General features: G+C 39.7%; 2 protein-coding genes across 4 annotated transcripts in view; both read right to left on the reverse strand.

The window, feature by feature from the left end:
- Positions 1-1,553: 1,553 nt before the first annotated feature.
- Positions 1,554-8,161, reverse strand: ASB12 (ankyrin repeat and SOCS box containing 12). Of its 2 annotated transcripts, XM_015081337.3 has the most exons (4): positions 8,003-8,152; positions 4,242-4,399; positions 2,308-3,157; positions 1,554-1,878 (listed from the first exon to the last, which is right to left on the reverse strand). In XM_015081337.3, exons 2-4 carry the CDS (start codon positions 4,395-4,397, stop codon positions 1,745-1,747), a joined length of 1,140 nt encoding a protein of 379 aa, XP_014936823.1. In that variant the 5' UTR covers positions 4,398-4,399; positions 8,003-8,152; the 3' UTR covers positions 1,554-1,744. The 2 variants fall into 2 exon arrangements, with proteins under 2 accessions (XP_014936823.1, XP_014936824.1); XM_015081338.3 differs by lacking the exon at positions 4,242-4,399 and having other exon boundaries at positions 8,003-8,161.
- A 6,471-nt stretch (positions 8,162-14,632) lies between these two features.
- Positions 14,633-17,717, reverse strand: part of MTMR8 (myotubularin related protein 8) — a 118,614-nt gene continuing 115,529 nt past the window's right edge. For both annotated transcript variants that reach the window (XM_053202387.1, XM_053202386.1), the window contains exon 6: positions 14,633-16,993. In XM_053202387.1, coding sequence (XP_053058362.1) covers positions 16,918-16,993 — 76 coding nt within the window. In that variant the 3' untranslated portion in view covers positions 14,633-16,917. The remainder of the gene's footprint in view (positions 16,994-17,717) is intronic.

Consider the following 17,717-nt stretch of genomic DNA (forward strand, 5'->3'; position numbering starts at 1 on the left):
AACAGTTGCATTATTCTCCAAAACAAGAATGAAAGTCTGGAAGTTGAGTAGGGCAGGATCATGGAGATAGATGATCAATTTTCTTGGCTTCCTAAAGTCTTTCAGGCACTAGGAGCTAGGGAGAGTGAGCAGGTAAGGAGGAGAGAGGCAAGACAGCTCAAGGCCTTATTCCCTGCCCCCTTTTCCTCATAATAGGAGATCATGATATAGAGGAACTGTCAAGGCAGCTCGCAGGAAAAGCTCTAAATATATAAAGATTATCTGAGCTCTCCTCCTCCACTCCTTCAACTTGTGTCTCTTTCACTATTTTTCCACATCCCCACCCACAGTTGTCCAGGAGAAACACAAGAAGGTACTGTAGAAGATTTTAGCAAAATAAAGTTGCCTAGATCTGAATTTGGGTGGTTATCTGTGCTGGTCCAGGGTATGTTTGCCTCCTTACCCTGCCCTTCTCCATATCATAGAGGGTGTAGGATGCATTTCCCAGGCTCCCTCATCAATCACCTGGCTGGATTCAACCAATGGGAAGCACTGGTGAAAGATTAGAAAAAATAGAGAAACCATGGTACTTAGCCTCTGCCTTTTGTGCTTCCAGTGGTGTCTCTGCTGTGTCTCTTTTATGGCTCCCAATGTGAATATACTTCCAATTCTGTTATGTGATACTAGCTCCTGGATTAGATAACACCACTTTCTCCCACTGCCCCTCCATTATGCACCTTTCCCTGCTCTGCACTATGCAGCAGGAGGTCTGGCCCCTGTTTCCCAGTATCTGATATTAGTTGACGTCTAATTTCCCTCAATGAGAGACATTGGAGGCAGACTGAAGGGCACCAATAAGGAAAAAGAAAGGATATTTCTTCTTTTCTTGTCGTTTGAACAGTGCCTCCCTTTTAGCACCCCTGGACAAGCCTGTGATTCCACTTCCATCAAGTGACCCTTGTCCCTGAACTTTGGACATACCTCCTCCCTCACTCCTCCAGCCTAGGGGTGGTGTTAGTATCCTGCTGTCACTAATCTCTAGGTTACCTTCCCGTCCTTCTTGGCATCTCAACCTATCATCTATATAACCAATTTTTTTCTGCATTAAATTCTATGCCATAAATATTTGGTAGTTTGATTTCCCAATTAGATCTTGAATATAAACTGGACTAGTGGGAATGCAGTCTATGATTCAAGGTGGATTAATGGGAAGATCCCTAGTTACTTGACTCAGAGTAATAGGAGATTGGGTTACAGCTCCAGAGAGGGTGCCTTATAGAAAACGGGAAAGTGAAGAGAGGTACAAGGCTGAGCAAACTGATGCTACTATTCCAATCAACCACTTGAATTCTTTGACCTTGCTTCTAAGAACAATACAGCTCTAAATTTTCTTTGAGATCTTGGAGGAGGTGTGAGCCATTGGATTATTTTTCCCCCCTGTCAGTGGCCAGGACTCCTATGCCTGTCAAATGCCAGATAATTACTATCCTTCCCTTTGGCCAACCAGACCCCTTCCCCCAGTAAACTCCCACTCCCCCCCCCACACATATAGCAGACATAACATCCACCAGGATTTATTTTGATGAGGATTTTATTGTGGAGGATAATACAGGAGAGCAGCCACCAGGATTTATTTTGATGAGTATCTTATTGTGGAGTATATGGAGAAGCTCCAGGTGAATGGGTGGAGCTCTAGTGCCCTTCAGCTACCTGGGTCCCCAGGTGGTTTTTGTAGGTATTGTGGGTTTCTGTTAAGGCTGCAAGATTACAGTTGGTGTTTGAGGTAGCTAATCAACACAGGGGGAAGATCCAGCTGGTCAATGGCTTGTGGCTGGCTGGCCTGGTGCAGGGCTCTGCGGATAACTAAACGGGCCTGTGACAGTAGTGACCGTGGAGTGGCTACAGCAAGGAGAAATAGGTCATAAGAAGCATTTATCAGTGTAATTCTCCCACCCAAGACTGCATCCACCCTGCCCTGGATCCTGCAGCCCTAATTGCTTTCTTCCTTCTAAGAAATCCCCCCCCCCCGCCCTGTCCTCAATGCATGGTGCCAATAGGAACACAGTGAAGTCTACAGAAGGCATGCTCAAGGCCACAAAACAGTCATTGGCAGGGCCAAAGCTAGAAATTCTACTAGTGATATCCCCCACCTTATCTCAGTAATCCTTTCTCTAATAAGGAATCTATAACTTCTCCACTGGGGTCTCAGGAGAGGGAGAAGATGGTATTTTCTCCAATTCATCCCACAAGGATTAGCTTGGGGAGTGATTTGTGGCCCTTGGACCTCCAAGCCAGAAGGTCTATAGAGCTAAGTTGCTTGACACTTACCTCGGGCCTGTAGCAGCAATGCAGTGCCTTTATTATCTTGCAAGTTCACGTCCAGGGAGAGACATGGAAGGTAGATGTTAGCACCGAAATCAATTAGTAGCTGGATGTACTCTGGCTCACAATTATGGTGGAGGCAGATTTCAAGGAGGGTGCGGGGCCGTGGGACACGAGCCAATAGGTGCTGGTCAGTACAGTTGTAGTTGGGGTCTGCCCCATGGAGCAAAAGCAGGCGGAAACAGTCAAGATGCCCATAGACTGCAGCCAAATAGAGGGGGCCAGAACATGAAGCTATGTTTGATGCCCAGACTGGTAGTTTAGCCTTGACATTGGCCTCTGCACCATGGCCTAAGAGTTCCTGAAGGATGGCAGCAGCACCATCACGGGCAGCTGTGAGCACAGGAGAACAGTTGTTGTAGATACTACCACCAGGACAGGCACCAGCTTCTAAAAGCACACGCACACAGTCCAGATGGCCATGACTGACAGCAGTAAAAAGTGGTGTCTGTGCCTTGACATCCAAGCTGTCAACATCAGCACCATGTGCCAGGAGGACCTGCAAACAACTGAGGTGGCCATAAGAAGCAGCCAACCGCAAGGGTGTCCCAGGAACACCCCAGCCACTTCTACTGTTGATGAAACGTTTGTAACGCTCCTGGCACAAAAGCTGGTCCAAGGTATAGGAGTCGTTGTCATACACTGCTTGATTGAGAGCCTGCTTCTCCCCTGTGTCGGTGTCCTCTTCCTCCTTGTCATGCTGCAGGAGGGAGAAAATCTTGGTGATGTCCATGAGGTTCATCTTGATTGATTGCAGCAGAACTATTCTCATTATGAGCACAAGGATATGCCAGATCTGTGGGTGACAAATATTGGAGAGAGAATGAGGGCCCACACCAAAAAGCCTGGATGCCAAACCTTACCCCCTCTACCCTTCACCATCAGGCTCTTCACTCATGTGCCCCCTGCTTTTAATTCCTACTTCATCTTATGTTAGGGCTCAGAGATGGCTTCCCAAACACATAAGGCCATTTCACAGCTTGGTGCCTTTGCATATTCTGTTCTACTTGACATTCAAACTCCTACTTCTGGGAAGCCTTCCCTAATCTCCTCCTCCCCATGCTCAGGGATTCCAAAGGATCACACTAGACTTTATCTATGAACTTTCACACTACATTTGCACGTATCTGTGCTTCAGTATGTAAACTCCAGGGTAAGGAACGCTGTATCCATCTCTATCCCTCCATTCCCAGTAGGGTCTACATCATTACTGGTGACTTGGTAGAGGCACCTTCCTTAGTTCAGAAAGTGTGGACTAATGAAATGACTCTAGTCTGGCAGTTGCTAGGCCAACAGAATGGTTTTTGTGTGTGTGTGTGTGGTGTCAAGTTGTCATCCCTGAGCATTCTGACATCAGTTTGATGGGGCAGGCCTTCAGTTCCACCTGTCAGCCTTTTAGATGAAATTCAACCTCCTCATAGTCCTTCATATGTGACCTCCACTCAGACTTAGGTCCCATGCTTCAGGCAACAGAGTTACACAGGAAATAGATGTTGAATGAAATTTACTAATTAAATAAATAGATGTCATTACAAAGAATAGACTTCAAGTAAAATGAAGTCAAAGAGATGGCAGAAAATAGTCATTTCCAGGGCAAATCGTCCTCTTTGGTGGACAACTGGTTTATCCTCCAGGACTACTTCAATACAGAAATCACTTTGATTCCAAGCACCTCCTTGGAACCTATGGACTCCCATCCCTTTAGGTCAAACCTTTTCCCATCCTCTCTGCCACACCCAGTTTAGAGCCTTGTCTCAATCCTCAACTCTTCTCTCACCATTATCCCCAGGCCTTATAAAATTACCCATGGCCCAGTGACTGACTTAACCCCTTGACCTTACCTGTCTTGTTCCTAGTGCTCAAAAGCCAAAGTCACCCACCTTAGTTTGTAATGTCATCAGGGTAAGCTGGTAGTTTTCAGAGCTCAAGTCTTCCTTCTCTCCCATACCCTGCAGCCATGGTCTAAGGGCCATACACCTCCTTTTATTCACTGTATACCTCCATCCCTCTTTGTGAGCCTGGGACCTCAGGTACATACCTCATAGAAAAAAAAAATGTGAGGTGGGTGGGTGGGGTCTCTCTCAGCTTTAGGCCCCTCCTCACCCACTAACATCAACTCCATATATGGTCTTTTTACTCCTTTGAGGTGTGCAATAAGTAGAGGATTTTAGAAATCAGGTAGACCTAAGTTCGCAACTCAGCACCCCAAGTTACTAGCTGAGAAGACATGGGCAAGTCTCTTCTCTTCTTTGGGACTAAGTTTCCTCATCTATAGGACAGAAATGATAATCCCTGCCTCATGGAGCTGCAATATAGTAGGTCTTAAAGGAACTTCCTCTCTCTGCCCCTTCAATCTCCTGACTGGCTCCTTCCCCTCAACCATCTTAGGAAACAAAACACTTCTTTGGTTCTTTGTCTTACTCTAGCTAGCTTTCTCTTCATCCCTCTCTTTTTCACCAAATATACCAAAGAGCTTTCTACCATCTACTTCTCTCTCATTCATTTCTTCAATCCCTGCAATCTGGCTCCACCCTTCTTCAACCACACAATAAAATAGTTCTTTAAACAGTCACCCTTGTGGTTAAATTTGCTGGCTCCTTCTCTTATCTTTCCTTCTGTGACCTTTCTGGTACATCTGTCCCCACTGGCCACTTTCTCCTACATACTCCTCCATTGGCTTCCTGACCATCACCCTCTCCAGATTTTTCTCCCCTATGTTCTACCCTGAAATAGTTATGCTCCCCTTTGTTCTCTCCTTGATCTTCTTTCCATTCCCAGAGATGCAGCTCTCACTGTAATTCTGATGCTTTCAAGTTTATCACTCCAAGCCCCCTAGCTAGCTCTCTTTTCAGCAAAAAAAGTATATATTCACTGAATTTCTTCAGGTCCTTCAAAGTCAGCAGTATCACACTACCACTACCATCACTACCATCAGCAAAGTTAATCCATATCTGTTTCTCACTATCCACCTGGTAAACCAAACCAAAAACCCAAGACTCATCTCAGTCCGCTTATCTCTTTGTCCCACTTTCATCCAATTTCTCATCAAGTCCTATGGATTTTACTTCCTAGAGGCCTCTACAGGCCACCTCCCTCTGACTTATCCCCATTGCCAGTGCTTTACATAAGCTAGGTAAATCATTTTTTTGTGTCAACTGTTGTAATAGTTTCCTAGCTAGTTTCCCCTTTTTCTTCACATTACAAAGCAATTGTTTAAAAATACAAATCTGGTCTGTGCCAATCCCGTTTTAAATCCCTTAATGGCTCCCCTTTCTTTCAGAGTATAGCCCAGATACTTTGGACTGGCTCACAGATTCTTTATGAGCAAATTTTGGCCAACATCTCCAGGCTCATTTCCTGCTACTCTTCTTATACCCCAAGACCCAGCAATAAGGGAAGAGAAATGATGTCTCTCTGTAAACGTCATACTTCTTTCTGTCACATGTAGTTACTTCTGATGGGTTTCTCCAGAATTTGTGGTCTTATATAACTATAGCAGTCAGGACACTGTATCGTAACTCTTTGAAATGGGTCTGTTTTTCACTCACTGCAGAATGACAGACCATGTAAAGTAGTAGTAAAACATGGTCTGGAATTCTGCTTCAATTCAAGCTCCACCACTTAGTAGCTGTGTGACCTAGAGCAGATCACTGCAGATTACTCTCTGTGCCTATTTCTTTATCTGTAAAGAGAGGATGATAGTAGTACCTGCTTCAGAGGGTTATTGTTAGGATTACATGAGTTAATATTTAAATTAATAAGTAAATGAGTTAATTGTTTAGGATAGCACCTGAATGTAGTAGTCAGTAAGTAACTCAGCAACTGTAGTACCAAGTGATTATCATTACCTAGGTCTCCAATTTCTACTATTGCTCCTTATTTAAAGTCCTATAACCTCAGATCTGGAATGCACCAAATAAATCATTTAATTTAATTCCCTTAGTTTAGAGATAGAAAACCCAAGGCTCAGAGGAGAGCAGGACATTTTTTCTAAGGTCATATGGCTGTTATTACCCGTTGTCTCATTAGCAGGAACCCAGAACACACCTATAATCTTGGGCTTTTCAAAGCAATTTCACATAGTGGAGTAGGTAATATCATCCCCATTTTGTGGATGAAAAACACTGAGGTCTCAGAGGGCAAAGGATTTGCTACGTGCCTTACATCAAGGTAACAGCAGAGCCAGAAATAGAATCCATGTTTCCCTATTGCCCGTCCTGTTCTTTCTATTGCAACTTGAAAAGCAAACACGTGCCCCTTTCCCTTGCCTTAAGCAGTCACATTGCAGCTCCCCAAATCCTCAGCTTTGAGGGTCATGCTGAATTCCAGGGACTTCAGTAATGGAAGGTTTCTTTTACGGATCATTTATTTTGATAGCAAATAGGGATTCATTTACCCTTTGGTAGGGGAAGGGGAGACTGGTTCCAGGGAGATAAAGAGGGAAAGGAGTATAGAGGGAAATGCTGAGGCTCTCATCAAGGTCATACCAGGAGCCTATAGCAGGGCCCATCTAATGAGCCTCCATAGAGAGATCAAGTCATGGACCCCAGCTGGCTTAGGGATTTGGTGAATTGTGCCTTATTAGACAGGATAAGAAAATCTAATTAATCTATTGTCTAACTTCACCTAGCTCTTATTAAGCTAAGAGTCATTACATGACCATTCTATGCAAGAATCCCTTTCCTGATCCCCAAAGTGCAGGGGTTTTAAACCTTTTTTGTGACATTGACCCCTATGGCATTCTGGTTAAGTCTCTTGTCCCCTCTCAGAATGGTTTTTAATACATAAAATAAAATACATAAGATTAAAGTAAACCAATTATATTGAAGTACAGCTATTTTTAAAACTGCTTGATATAGTAATAAATGTTCTTTATTAACCCATTAAATACAAATATATATTAATAATTTCTAAGTGATGATGAACATAAATGACATTTTAGATCTCTTCCACAATTGTAATATGATATGAAATGTCTGATTTTTTTTCTGGTGACCAAATTATAGTAACTGGTAATACTACTGACATTTGCTGTCTGCATTCATCCTTGAAAAGAAATGGTAAGTTTCAGTTAGAGATTAGGGGTGAAAAAAGGTAATTCTTTGCTCCATCCATGTTTTATGACCCTTTGAATTCTAAGGCTCTTTTGTGGGTCTATGAATACAAGTTAAGAACTCCTACAGGGGAGTGGCTGTTTTTGGTGGGCCCTAGAACAGTTCTCTAGGCATTACTAGACTATTTTTAAGCTTCATCTTCCTCCCCACAACCTGAGGAGCTCTGCCTTTCTGCTCTTGAGCCCATCCAGATGCACCCCCCAACAAAGACAACACACAGGGACACAAAGACAAATCATTATCTTCTCTGTTTTGTATAGCTGCAATTTCCCTCAAGAAGTGGGTCCATTTAGACCCCAGAGCCTAGGTACACATACTTTCTTGGGACACAGACAGCAGGAAGCCATCATCATAACCCTCCTTCCCTCTGTGGGCAGATTTCCCTACTAACCTCCCAAGCACCCCCAGAAACAAGATCCAGTGGGAAAACCCTATGCAGGGTGGTGGTTACGGGTCCATGGGCCTGCAATCCTAAGGGTTCGTTCCTCCCTGGCTGCATAATTGGGTTCTAGATTCCAGATACTCACTGGGCTTCTGCCTGAGGCCACGCTGCCAAGGGTCGCTGCCACTGCTGCCCCTCTTGTGAAGAAAAGGGCCCTGGTGGCCCCTCTGCAGGGAGCCCCTATTTGCCCCGGGGCCTAAGTAGGCAAGGTCCCTTGGTTTCTACTTTTAACAACACTGCCTAAAGGCTAGGCATCAGGGCCATGGGCTAATTTTAGGCTACCCTCCACCTCCACCCCCCTTCCAAGGGCTGTTTTATTTTACCCTTTCTGGGAGCAATCCAAGCAAGAGGAGGGGTGCCATCTGTGGGGAAGTCCTGGAAGGTCTGACTCACAGATAGACAGGTGCTTGGTGAGGACAGGGCTCAGGCTTCTAGCATGTCCCCGCTTACCCCTCCCCACCATTGAAACAAGCAACACCACCAGGTCCCTGTACTGTGAATGTTCTCACCTAACCACCAAGGAGCCTGAGAAGGCCAGGCTCATCTAGCACATCTCCCTAGAGGCCAAGGACTCTTTCCTTTCTCTTCCTAACTTAGCCTCTCTGAATTTCCTTTTTCCACTTTTGAAGGTTCAGCAACATATTGCTCTCCCCTCACCCCACCCTGCCCTCACTCCCAAGAGTGAGGAGGACAGTTGGAAGCAGAGACCTCCATACTGGAACATGTATCAGTAAAGCAGTAAAGTTTAATAAGTTTGAGAAAAACTTGCTCATTTATAAAGGCCTCCGCAATCCAGTAATCCCAGCTCTGTCTAAAGAAAATTCCCACAACTTTTCTCACACCTAAGGCATCAGATATGTTCAGCCCTGGAAACTTTGTCAAAAGCTCAGCTCTTAAGAGTATCATTTTATCTCGGGGCACCTGGGTGGCACAGTTGGTTGAGCTTTGGCTCAGGTCATGATCTCGTGTTTCATGAGTTCAAGCTCCAAGTTGGGCTCTGTGATGACAGTTCAGAGCCTGGAGCCTGCTTCGGATTCTGTGTCCCCCTCTCTCTCCGCCCCACCCCTGCTTGTGCTCTCTCTCTTTCAAAAATGAATAAACATTAACAAAATAAAAAAGTATCATTTTATCTCCCTGGTTGCCTTTAAATGAAGGCAGTGCTAGGGAGATACTTTTAGAAATACTCACATTATCTATTTTAGGTGTCACTCAAAAAGAATCTGGGAGCCAGCTCCCTCTTCCCTCTGGGAAAAAATGCCAGCCTAGTGTTTGGTATACAAACTACACCATAATCTGATCATGCCAAGAAACTATGGAGAAACTAGCAAGTCGCCACTATGTGTAATGTTCTAGATACAGGAAGAACACACAGAAAAGTAAGACATGTTGTCCCTGAAAAAGCTCACAGTCTATTAGGAAAATCAGACATGGAAATAATCATACCTCACATAAATGCAAAAATGCCAGAACTAAAATCTGCCTATGGTTATCCTGCATTCATGTCGATCTCCTAAGGGGAGTTCAGGGGGTTACTGTGGGGTTCTGTCTCCTTACATGCTCCCACAAACAAAATAACTTGAATTTTTCTGCAAAGATATTCCAGTCTACCCAGAACCTGGATCCCCAGACCTCAGAGCCCTTCTATTTCCCTTCCAATGACTAAGGAAGAGAGAGTTTCAATTAGAAAAAATGAAAAGTCAGTGAGGGGACCAGACCTATGTTGAGATAAAGCACTAGCAACCTAGTTTCACATGATTACTTTGATGTTAGAATCTACACATTGAAAGGGAATTTCCACATTTCTGAAAGATGTTCAATTACTTCTGATTAAATGTTTCCAATAACAGGACACTCTCTACATCCAGAAACTGCAAATCTAATTACTTGGCAGCTCAGTTAGTTTTTCTTTCTGCTAAATTTATATTTGCATCTGCAACCCCTGAGGTTGACAGTTGAGCCTATCTTTGCTCACCCTTAAAACCTCAGAGAACATGATCACTTCCTTTGCCCCCAAATAGCCCTTTAGGGATCTGAACTCAGGTGTCCTATCCTTTATGTCACCTTATTGCAGGGAAAACAGTCCAACTCTTTAAACTATTTCTTTCAAGCTGGTATTTACCCAATCCCTTCCTCAGCCATGTCTACCACACTTATGAAGTGATCATGAAGCCTGCTAACACATTGACACCACTGAGGAATTCATAGGATGCCAGATGACTTCTTAAGAAAGTGTAAGAGTATCCCAGTGTGATCAATGAAGATCAGAAGCATCAAAAAATGTATCTGCTTCAGCTTAGTTTGAGCCAGTGGTCTAGAGCTATTAATTATCATTAAAAAAAGTTTTAAATGTTTATTTATTTTTGAGAGGGAGACAGAGCATGAGTGGGGGAGGGGCAGGGAGAGAGGGAGACACAGAATCCGAAGCAGGCTCCAGGCTCTGAGCTGTCAGCACAGATCCCAACACGGGGCTCAAACCCACAGACTGTGAGATCATGACCTGACCTGAAGTTGAATGCTTGACTGAGCTACCTAGGCGCCTCAGCTATTCATTATCTGAGGCCTTGTGCAAACCTCATTAGCAGCCAATAAATAAACTATTATGATGCTAAAGATGAAAGAGTAGGGTATTATTCTTGGGGAAAAATATTAGTCAGAATTTTTTGTAGTAGTAATTTTTATTGAGGTAATTGTATATTCACATGTAGTGTAAAAAATATACAAAGATCTCTTGTACACTTTACTATTTCCCCCAATGGTAACAGTTTGCAAGATTATATAGTACAATATCACAAGTAGGATATTGACATTGATACAATCCACCTATCTTATGCAGATTTTACTTGTAGTCACTTGTGTACATATGTATATTTACTGCTATACAACTTTATCACATATATAAATTCTTGTGTATACCACCACAGACAATATAGTTCTGTCACAATAAGGATACCTCATGTTGCCTATTTTTTCATGTTGCCTTTTTACAGCCATATCCACCTTGGTCCCTAACCCTGGCAATCTCTAATCCGTTCTCCATTTCTATAATTTTGTCATTGCAAAATTATATAAGTGAAACCATACCTTTTGTAATTCACTCTTTTTCATCTACCATGCCCTTGAGATTCATCCAAGTTGCTGCATGTATCAAGTTTGTTTTTGTCACTGAGATTCTGTGGAATGTATGTTTGTTTAACCACTGACCCAGTGAAGGATATCTAGGTTGTATGTAGTATTTGGCTATTAAGAATAAAGCTTTTATGAAAATCCATGTACAGGTCTTTATCACAGTAGTTATATTATAGACTTTATTATTGGGAAGAGTGTAATTACATATTTTATAATGGTAAAAATATATATAACAAAATTTGCCATTTAAAACATTTTTTTTAATTTAGAGAAGTTTAGGTTTACAGAAAAATTGAGAGGAAAGTATATAGATTTCTCATATACCTTCTACTCCTACACAAGAATAGCTTCCTCCATTATCAATATCCCTCACAAGAGTAGGACATTTATAATAACTGATGGACCAAAATTGACACATTTTAAGTCCATAGTTTTCATTAGGGTTCACTCTCAGCATTATACACTCTATAGGTTTGGACAAGCTATAACAATATTTATCCATCATTATGGTACACAGAGTATTTTCACTGCCTCAAAAATTATCTGTGCTCTACCTATTCATTCTACCACCACCCTAAGCACAAGGCTTCAGTGATCTTTTTACTGTCACCATAGTTTTGCATTTTCTACAGTGTCATATAATTAGAATCATGCAGTATGTAGCATTTTTTTAATGTTTAATCATTTTTGAGAGAGACGGAGAGAGACAGAGCACGAGCGGGGAGGATCAGAAGAAGAGGGAGACACAGACTCGAAGCAGGCTCCAGGCTCTGAGCTATCAGCACAGAGCCTGATGTGGGGCTTGAACCCATGAACCATGAGATCATGACCTGAGTCGAAGTTGGCAACTTAATCGACTGAGCCACCCAGGTGCCCCGGTATGTAGCTTTTTTTAGATTGGCTTCTTTCACTTAGCAATGCACATTTAAGGTTTTTCCATGTATTTTCAGGGCTTGATATCTCATTTCAATGCTGAAGAATATTCCATTGTCTAGATATACCAATTTATTTTTATATTTACCTACTGAAGGACATCTTGGTAGCTTCCAAGTTTGAGCAATTCTAAATAAGGCTGTTCTAAATATCACATGCAGGTTTTTGTGTGGATATAATTTTTCAACTCTTCTGGGTAAAAACCAAGAAGTGTGATTGCTGGAATGTATGATAAGAGTACGTTGAGTTTTATAAGAAAGTGCCAAATAGTTTTCCAAAGTGGCTATACCATTTTGCATTCCTACAAGTAATGAATGAGAGTTGCTTTTGTTCCACATACTTTTCAGCATTTGGTGTTGTCAGTATTCAAAATGTTGGTCATTCTAATAGGTGTGTAGAGGTATCTCACTGTCATATTTTGCATTTGATTGATGACATATGATGTGGAGCATCTTTTCATATGCTTATTTGCCATCTGTGTGCATTCTTTGATGAGGTGTCTGTTATGATAACTGGCCAATTTTTAATTTATTTTCAATTTATTTATTTAAATTCAAATTAGTTAACATACAGTGTAGTATTGGTTTCAGGGGTAGAAACCAGTGATTCATCACTTACATATAACACCCAGTGCTCATACCAACAAGTGCCCTCCTTAATGCCCATCACCCATTTAGCCCACCCCTACCCATCTCCCCTCCAGCAACCCTCGGTTTGTTCTCTTCCTTTAAGAGTCTCTTATAGTTTGCCTCCCTGTTTTTATCTAATTTTTCCTTCCCTTTCCCTATGTTCATGTTTTCTCTCTTAAATTCCACATATGAGTGAAATCATATGACCCTTGTCTTTCTCTGACTTATTTCACTTACCAAAATACACCCTAGTTCCATCCTCATTGTTGCAAATGGCAAGATTTCTCCTTTTCTTTCTTTCTTTCTTTCTTTCTTTCTTTCTTTCTTTCTTTCTTTTTTCTTTTTTTGGATCGCTGAATAGTATTCTATTGTATTCCATATATATATACCCAACATCTTCTTTATCAGGGGACTGATGAATATCAGTCAATGGACATTTGGACTATTTCCATAATTTGGCTATTGTTGATAGCACTGCTATAAACTTTGGGGTGCATGTGCCCCTCTGAATCAGCATTTTTGTATCCTTTGGATAAATACCTAGGAGTGCAATTGCTGGGCCATTTGGTAGCTCTATTTTTTATTTTTTGAGGGACCTCCATACCGTTTTCCAGAGTGGCTGTACTAGTTTGCATTTGCACCAGCAGAGCAAAAATGTTCCCCTTTCTCTGCATCCTTTCTAACTTCTGTTGTTTCCTATTCAACTTAGCCATTCTGAGAAGTGTGAGGTGGTATCGCATTGTGGTTTTGATTTGTATTTCCCTGATGATGAGTGATGTTGAACATCTTTTCATGTTTCTGTTAGCCATTTGAATATCTTCTTTGGAAAATTGTCTATTCATGTCTTCTGCCCATTTCTTAAGTCGATTATTTGTTTTTTGAATGCTGAGTTTGATAAATTCTTTATAGATTTTGGATACTAACCCCTTATCTGATATGTCATTTGCAAATATATTTTCCCATTCTGTTGGTTGTCTTTTAGTTTTGTTGATTGTTTCCTTTGCTGTGCAGAAGCTTTTTATCTTGATGAGATCCCAATAGTTCATTTTTGTTTTTTGTTATTATTTTCCTTGCCTTCAGAGACATATCTAGTAAGAAGTTGCTGCAGCTGACGTGGCCCATTTTTAAATTTGTTTTCTTATTGCTGAATTTTAAAAGTTCTTATTGTAATTTGAATAACAATCCTTCATCAAATGTATCTTTTGCAAATATTATTCCTAGTCCTTGGCTTCTCATTCCCTTAACAGTGTCTTTTGAAGAGTGAAGTCTTTTAATTTGAATGAAGTCCAGCTTGTCAATTATTTCTTTCATGGATTGTGCCTTTGAGATATATATATATATATATATATATATATATATATATATATATATATAAAGCTATTGCTATACTAAAAGTCACCTAGGTTTCCTCCTAGGCTGTCTTCTAGGAGATTTGTAGTTTTGTGTTTTACCTGGTCCATGATCCATTTTTAGGTGGTTTTTGTGGAGGGTGTAAGGTCTGTGTCCTGATTTATTTATTTTTTCCTTTTTGCTTGTGGATGTCCTATTGTCCTAGCACCATTTGTTGAAAAGATTATCTTTGTTCCATTATATTTGTCAAAGGTCAGTTAATTGTATTTATATGGGTCTATTTCTTGGCTCCCTATTCTGTTCTATTGATCGATTTGTCTATTCTTTTGCCAATAACACATTGTCTCATTTACTATAGCTTTATAGTAAGTCTTGAAATTGAGTGGTGTCACAAAAAAATAAATAAAAATTAAAAAAAAAGAAATTGAGTGGTGTCAGTGCTTCAACATTGTTCTTCTTCTTCAGTATTGTGTTGATTATTATGGATCTTTTTGCCTTTCTATGTAAATTTTAGAATCAGTTTGTCATGTTCACAAAATAACTTGCTGGGACTTTGATTGGGCTTGCACTGAATCTATAGATCAAGTTTGGAAGAACTGACATCTTGATAGTATTGCATTTCTGTTTCATTCATGAGAATTTTGTGGTTTTCTTTATGTAGATCTTTTACATCATTATTTTGGGGGTCCTAAGGTAAATGGTTTTGTTTTTAATTTTAAATTATACTTATTCATTGCTGGTATACAGAAAGTGATTAACATTCATATATTAACCTTGTATCCTGCAACCTTGCTATAATTCCTTATTTGTTTCAAGAGTTGTTCTATTCTTTCAGATTTTCTACTTAAAATCCTGTCATCTACAAACAAAGACTGCTTTATTGTTCCATTTCCAATCTCTATACCTTTAATTTCTTTTATTACTTTATCATATTACCTAGGACTTCCAGTATTGAAAAGGAGTGGCAAGAGGGGATATCCTTGTCTTGTTTCTGATATTAGTGGGAAAGCTTTGAGTTTCTTGCTATGAGGTAAGATGTTAGCTATAGTATTTTTTGTAGGTATTCTTTATGAATTTGAGAAAATTCTCCTCTATTTCTAGTTTACAGAATTTTTACCATAAGTATTAGATATTGCCAAATACTTTTTCTGTATCTACTGATATGATGTGATTTTTTTAAACATGTTGCTGTGATGGATTACAATAATTGAATTTCAAATGCTGAACCAGCTAGCTTTGCATGCCAGAATAAACCCCACTTGCTCATGGGGTATAATTCTTTTTATGAATTGTTTGATTTGATATGGTAATATTTTATTGATGATTTTTACATCTATGTTCATGATAGATATTGGTCTGTGATTTTCTTGTAATGCCTTTGTCTGATTTTGGTGTTAGGGCACCCTGACCTTATAAAATGAGATAAAAAGTGTTCTCCATGCTTCAATTTCTGGGGGAAATTGTAGCGAATTGGTATAATTTCTTCTTAGGTGTTTGGTAGAACCTACCACTAAACCTTCTGGGACTGGTGATTTCTGTTTTGGAAGGTTATTAATTCTTGATTCAGCTTCTTAATAGATACAGGCCTATAAGATTGTCTATTTATTCTTGTGTGAATTTTGTAGAGGTTGTTTTTCAAGAAATTCTTCTGTTTCATCCAGATTATTAAATTTGTGGGCATAGAGTTGTTCATAATATTTCATTATCATTTTAATGTCCAATTAATCATTTGTGTCTTCTTTCTTTTTTGCATCGTTAACATGACTAGAGGTTTAACGACTTTAGTCATCTTTTCAGAGAATTAACTTTCAGTTTTGTGGATTTTCTTTATTATTTTCTGTTTTTGATTTCATAAATGTCTGTTCTAATTTTATTTCTCTTCTTCTCCTTTATTTTTGTTATTATTTTATTTTAACTCAAGTATAGTTAACATACAGTGTTATATTAGTTTCAGATATACAATAGTGTTTTAGTTTACTCTTCTTTTCCTAGTTTCCTAAGGTAGAATCTTAGGTTATTTATTTTAGATCTTTCTTGTTTTCTAATTCAATGATATAAAGTTTCCCCTAAGTATTACTTTCACAGTGTCCCATAAATTTTGATAAGTTGTATGTTAATTTGCATTTAGTTAGAAATATTTTTAAATTTCTCTTGAGAATTATTCTTTGACCCGTGTGTTTAATCTCCTAGTATATTGGGCTTTTCCAGTTACCTTTTGGTTATCAAATTTTAGTTTAATTCTACTGTGTCTGAGAGTATACTCTGATTTCTATTCTTTTCTTAACTTCTCCTAGCTTATTTTAGTATAATTGATATGTAATCTTATTTAAGTTTAAAGTGTAAAATGTGATAATTTGATACACATATATATTGTAAAATGTTTACCAAGTTAGGTTAGTTAAAACATTTTTCACCTCATATAATTACCATTTTGTTACTGTTATGGTGAGAACATTAATGCTCTACTCTCATAGCAACTTCCAAGTATAAAATGCAGTATTGTTAACTGTAGTTAGCATACTGCACTTTAGATCCCTAAATTTATTCTTATAATTCAAAGCTTTTACATTTTGACCAACATCTCCAAGGATCGTTCAATATTTGCAAATAACTTAACATGATATACTACATTAATAAAAGAAAGGGTAAGAACCATATGACCCTCTCAACAGATGAAGAAAAAGCATTTGAAAAAGTATAGCATGTATTCTTGATAGGAGCCCTCAACGGGGTGCCTGAGTACACTTGAAGGTTTTTGGGTTTTTTTAACTCAAACTTTTCTATACCGAGTCTCCAGTAATATTTCAATTAAATGTTAAGTTTTCCTACCTGCTACTGGTTCACATGGAGGTTTTTATTCTTGGCTTTCTGCTCTGATAAACTGTGATTCCTCTGTATCTGCATGTCTCTCTAATTTGGGGGAAAGTAGTTTGTCCTGTGATCTAAATTCTCTGATGGATCTTTAAAAAAGCTGTGGATCTTCAATTTGTTCAACTCTTTTCTTGCTATTTGGATGGAAGTCATGAGTTTCAAGCTCCCTGCATGGTGGAAGAGAAACAGAAATTCCTTCAGTGTTTTTTAAAATGTCCTTTGAAATTTCCTGTTTGTTCCATGGATTATTTAGAAGTTTGCTTATTGGGGTGCCTGGGTGGCTCAGTCAGTTAAACGTCCAGCTTTAGCTCAGGTCATAATGTTGCAGTTCATGAGTTTGAGCCCCGCATCGGACTCTGTGTTGATAGCTCAGAACCTGGAGCCTGCTTTGGATTCTGTGTCTCCCTCTCTCTCTGCCCATCCCTCGCTCATGCTCTGTCTCTCTCTCACTCTCTCTCTCAAAAATAAATAAAAATACATTAAACATTTTTTTAAAAAAATTGAAAAAGAAGTGTGCTTATTAATATCAGAGTGGTTAAAGATTTTTACTATTATTTTTCTATTATTGATTTCTAGTTTCACTACACCGTGGTCAGAACACACACTCTGTATGATTACAATTCCTTTAAATTTGTTGCGTTTGTTTAATGGCTCAAGATATAGTCTCTTTTGGTATATGTTCTATCAGAGCTTCAAAAGAATATGTATTCTGCTGTTGTGGGATGGCATTCTCAGTGTGTCAAATAGATTCTGTTGGTTGATTGTATCTTTCATTTCTATATCCTTGCTGATTTTCTTTCTAGTAGTTTTATCAGTTGCTGAAAGGTGGAACTGCAGCCCCCAACTATTGGTTTGGATCTATTTCTTTATTCATATCTATCAGTTTTTATT

The sequence above is a fragment of the Acinonyx jubatus genome, chromosome X, assembly GCF_027475565.1.
Source record: "Acinonyx jubatus isolate Ajub_Pintada_27869175 chromosome X, VMU_Ajub_asm_v1.0, whole genome shotgun sequence".
In the NCBI taxonomy this organism is placed as follows: Eukaryota; Metazoa; Chordata; class Mammalia; order Carnivora; family Felidae; genus Acinonyx; species Acinonyx jubatus.

Excerpts from the sequence above, each read along its gene's own strand:
- ASB12 (XM_015081337.3), bottom strand. The coding sequence starts at position 4,397 with ATGTACCTGAGGTCCCAGGCTCACAAAGAGGGATGGAGGTATACAGTG. Across the intron at positions 3,158-4,241 it reads TGATGACATTACAAACTAAG|ATCTGGCATATCCTTGTGCT; the intron begins GTGGGTGACTTT and ends TGTCACCCACAG. Across the intron at positions 1,879-2,307 it reads ATTGCTGCTACAGGCCCGAG|CCACTCCACGGTCACTACTG; the intron begins GTAAGTGTCAAG and ends TCCTTGCTGTAG.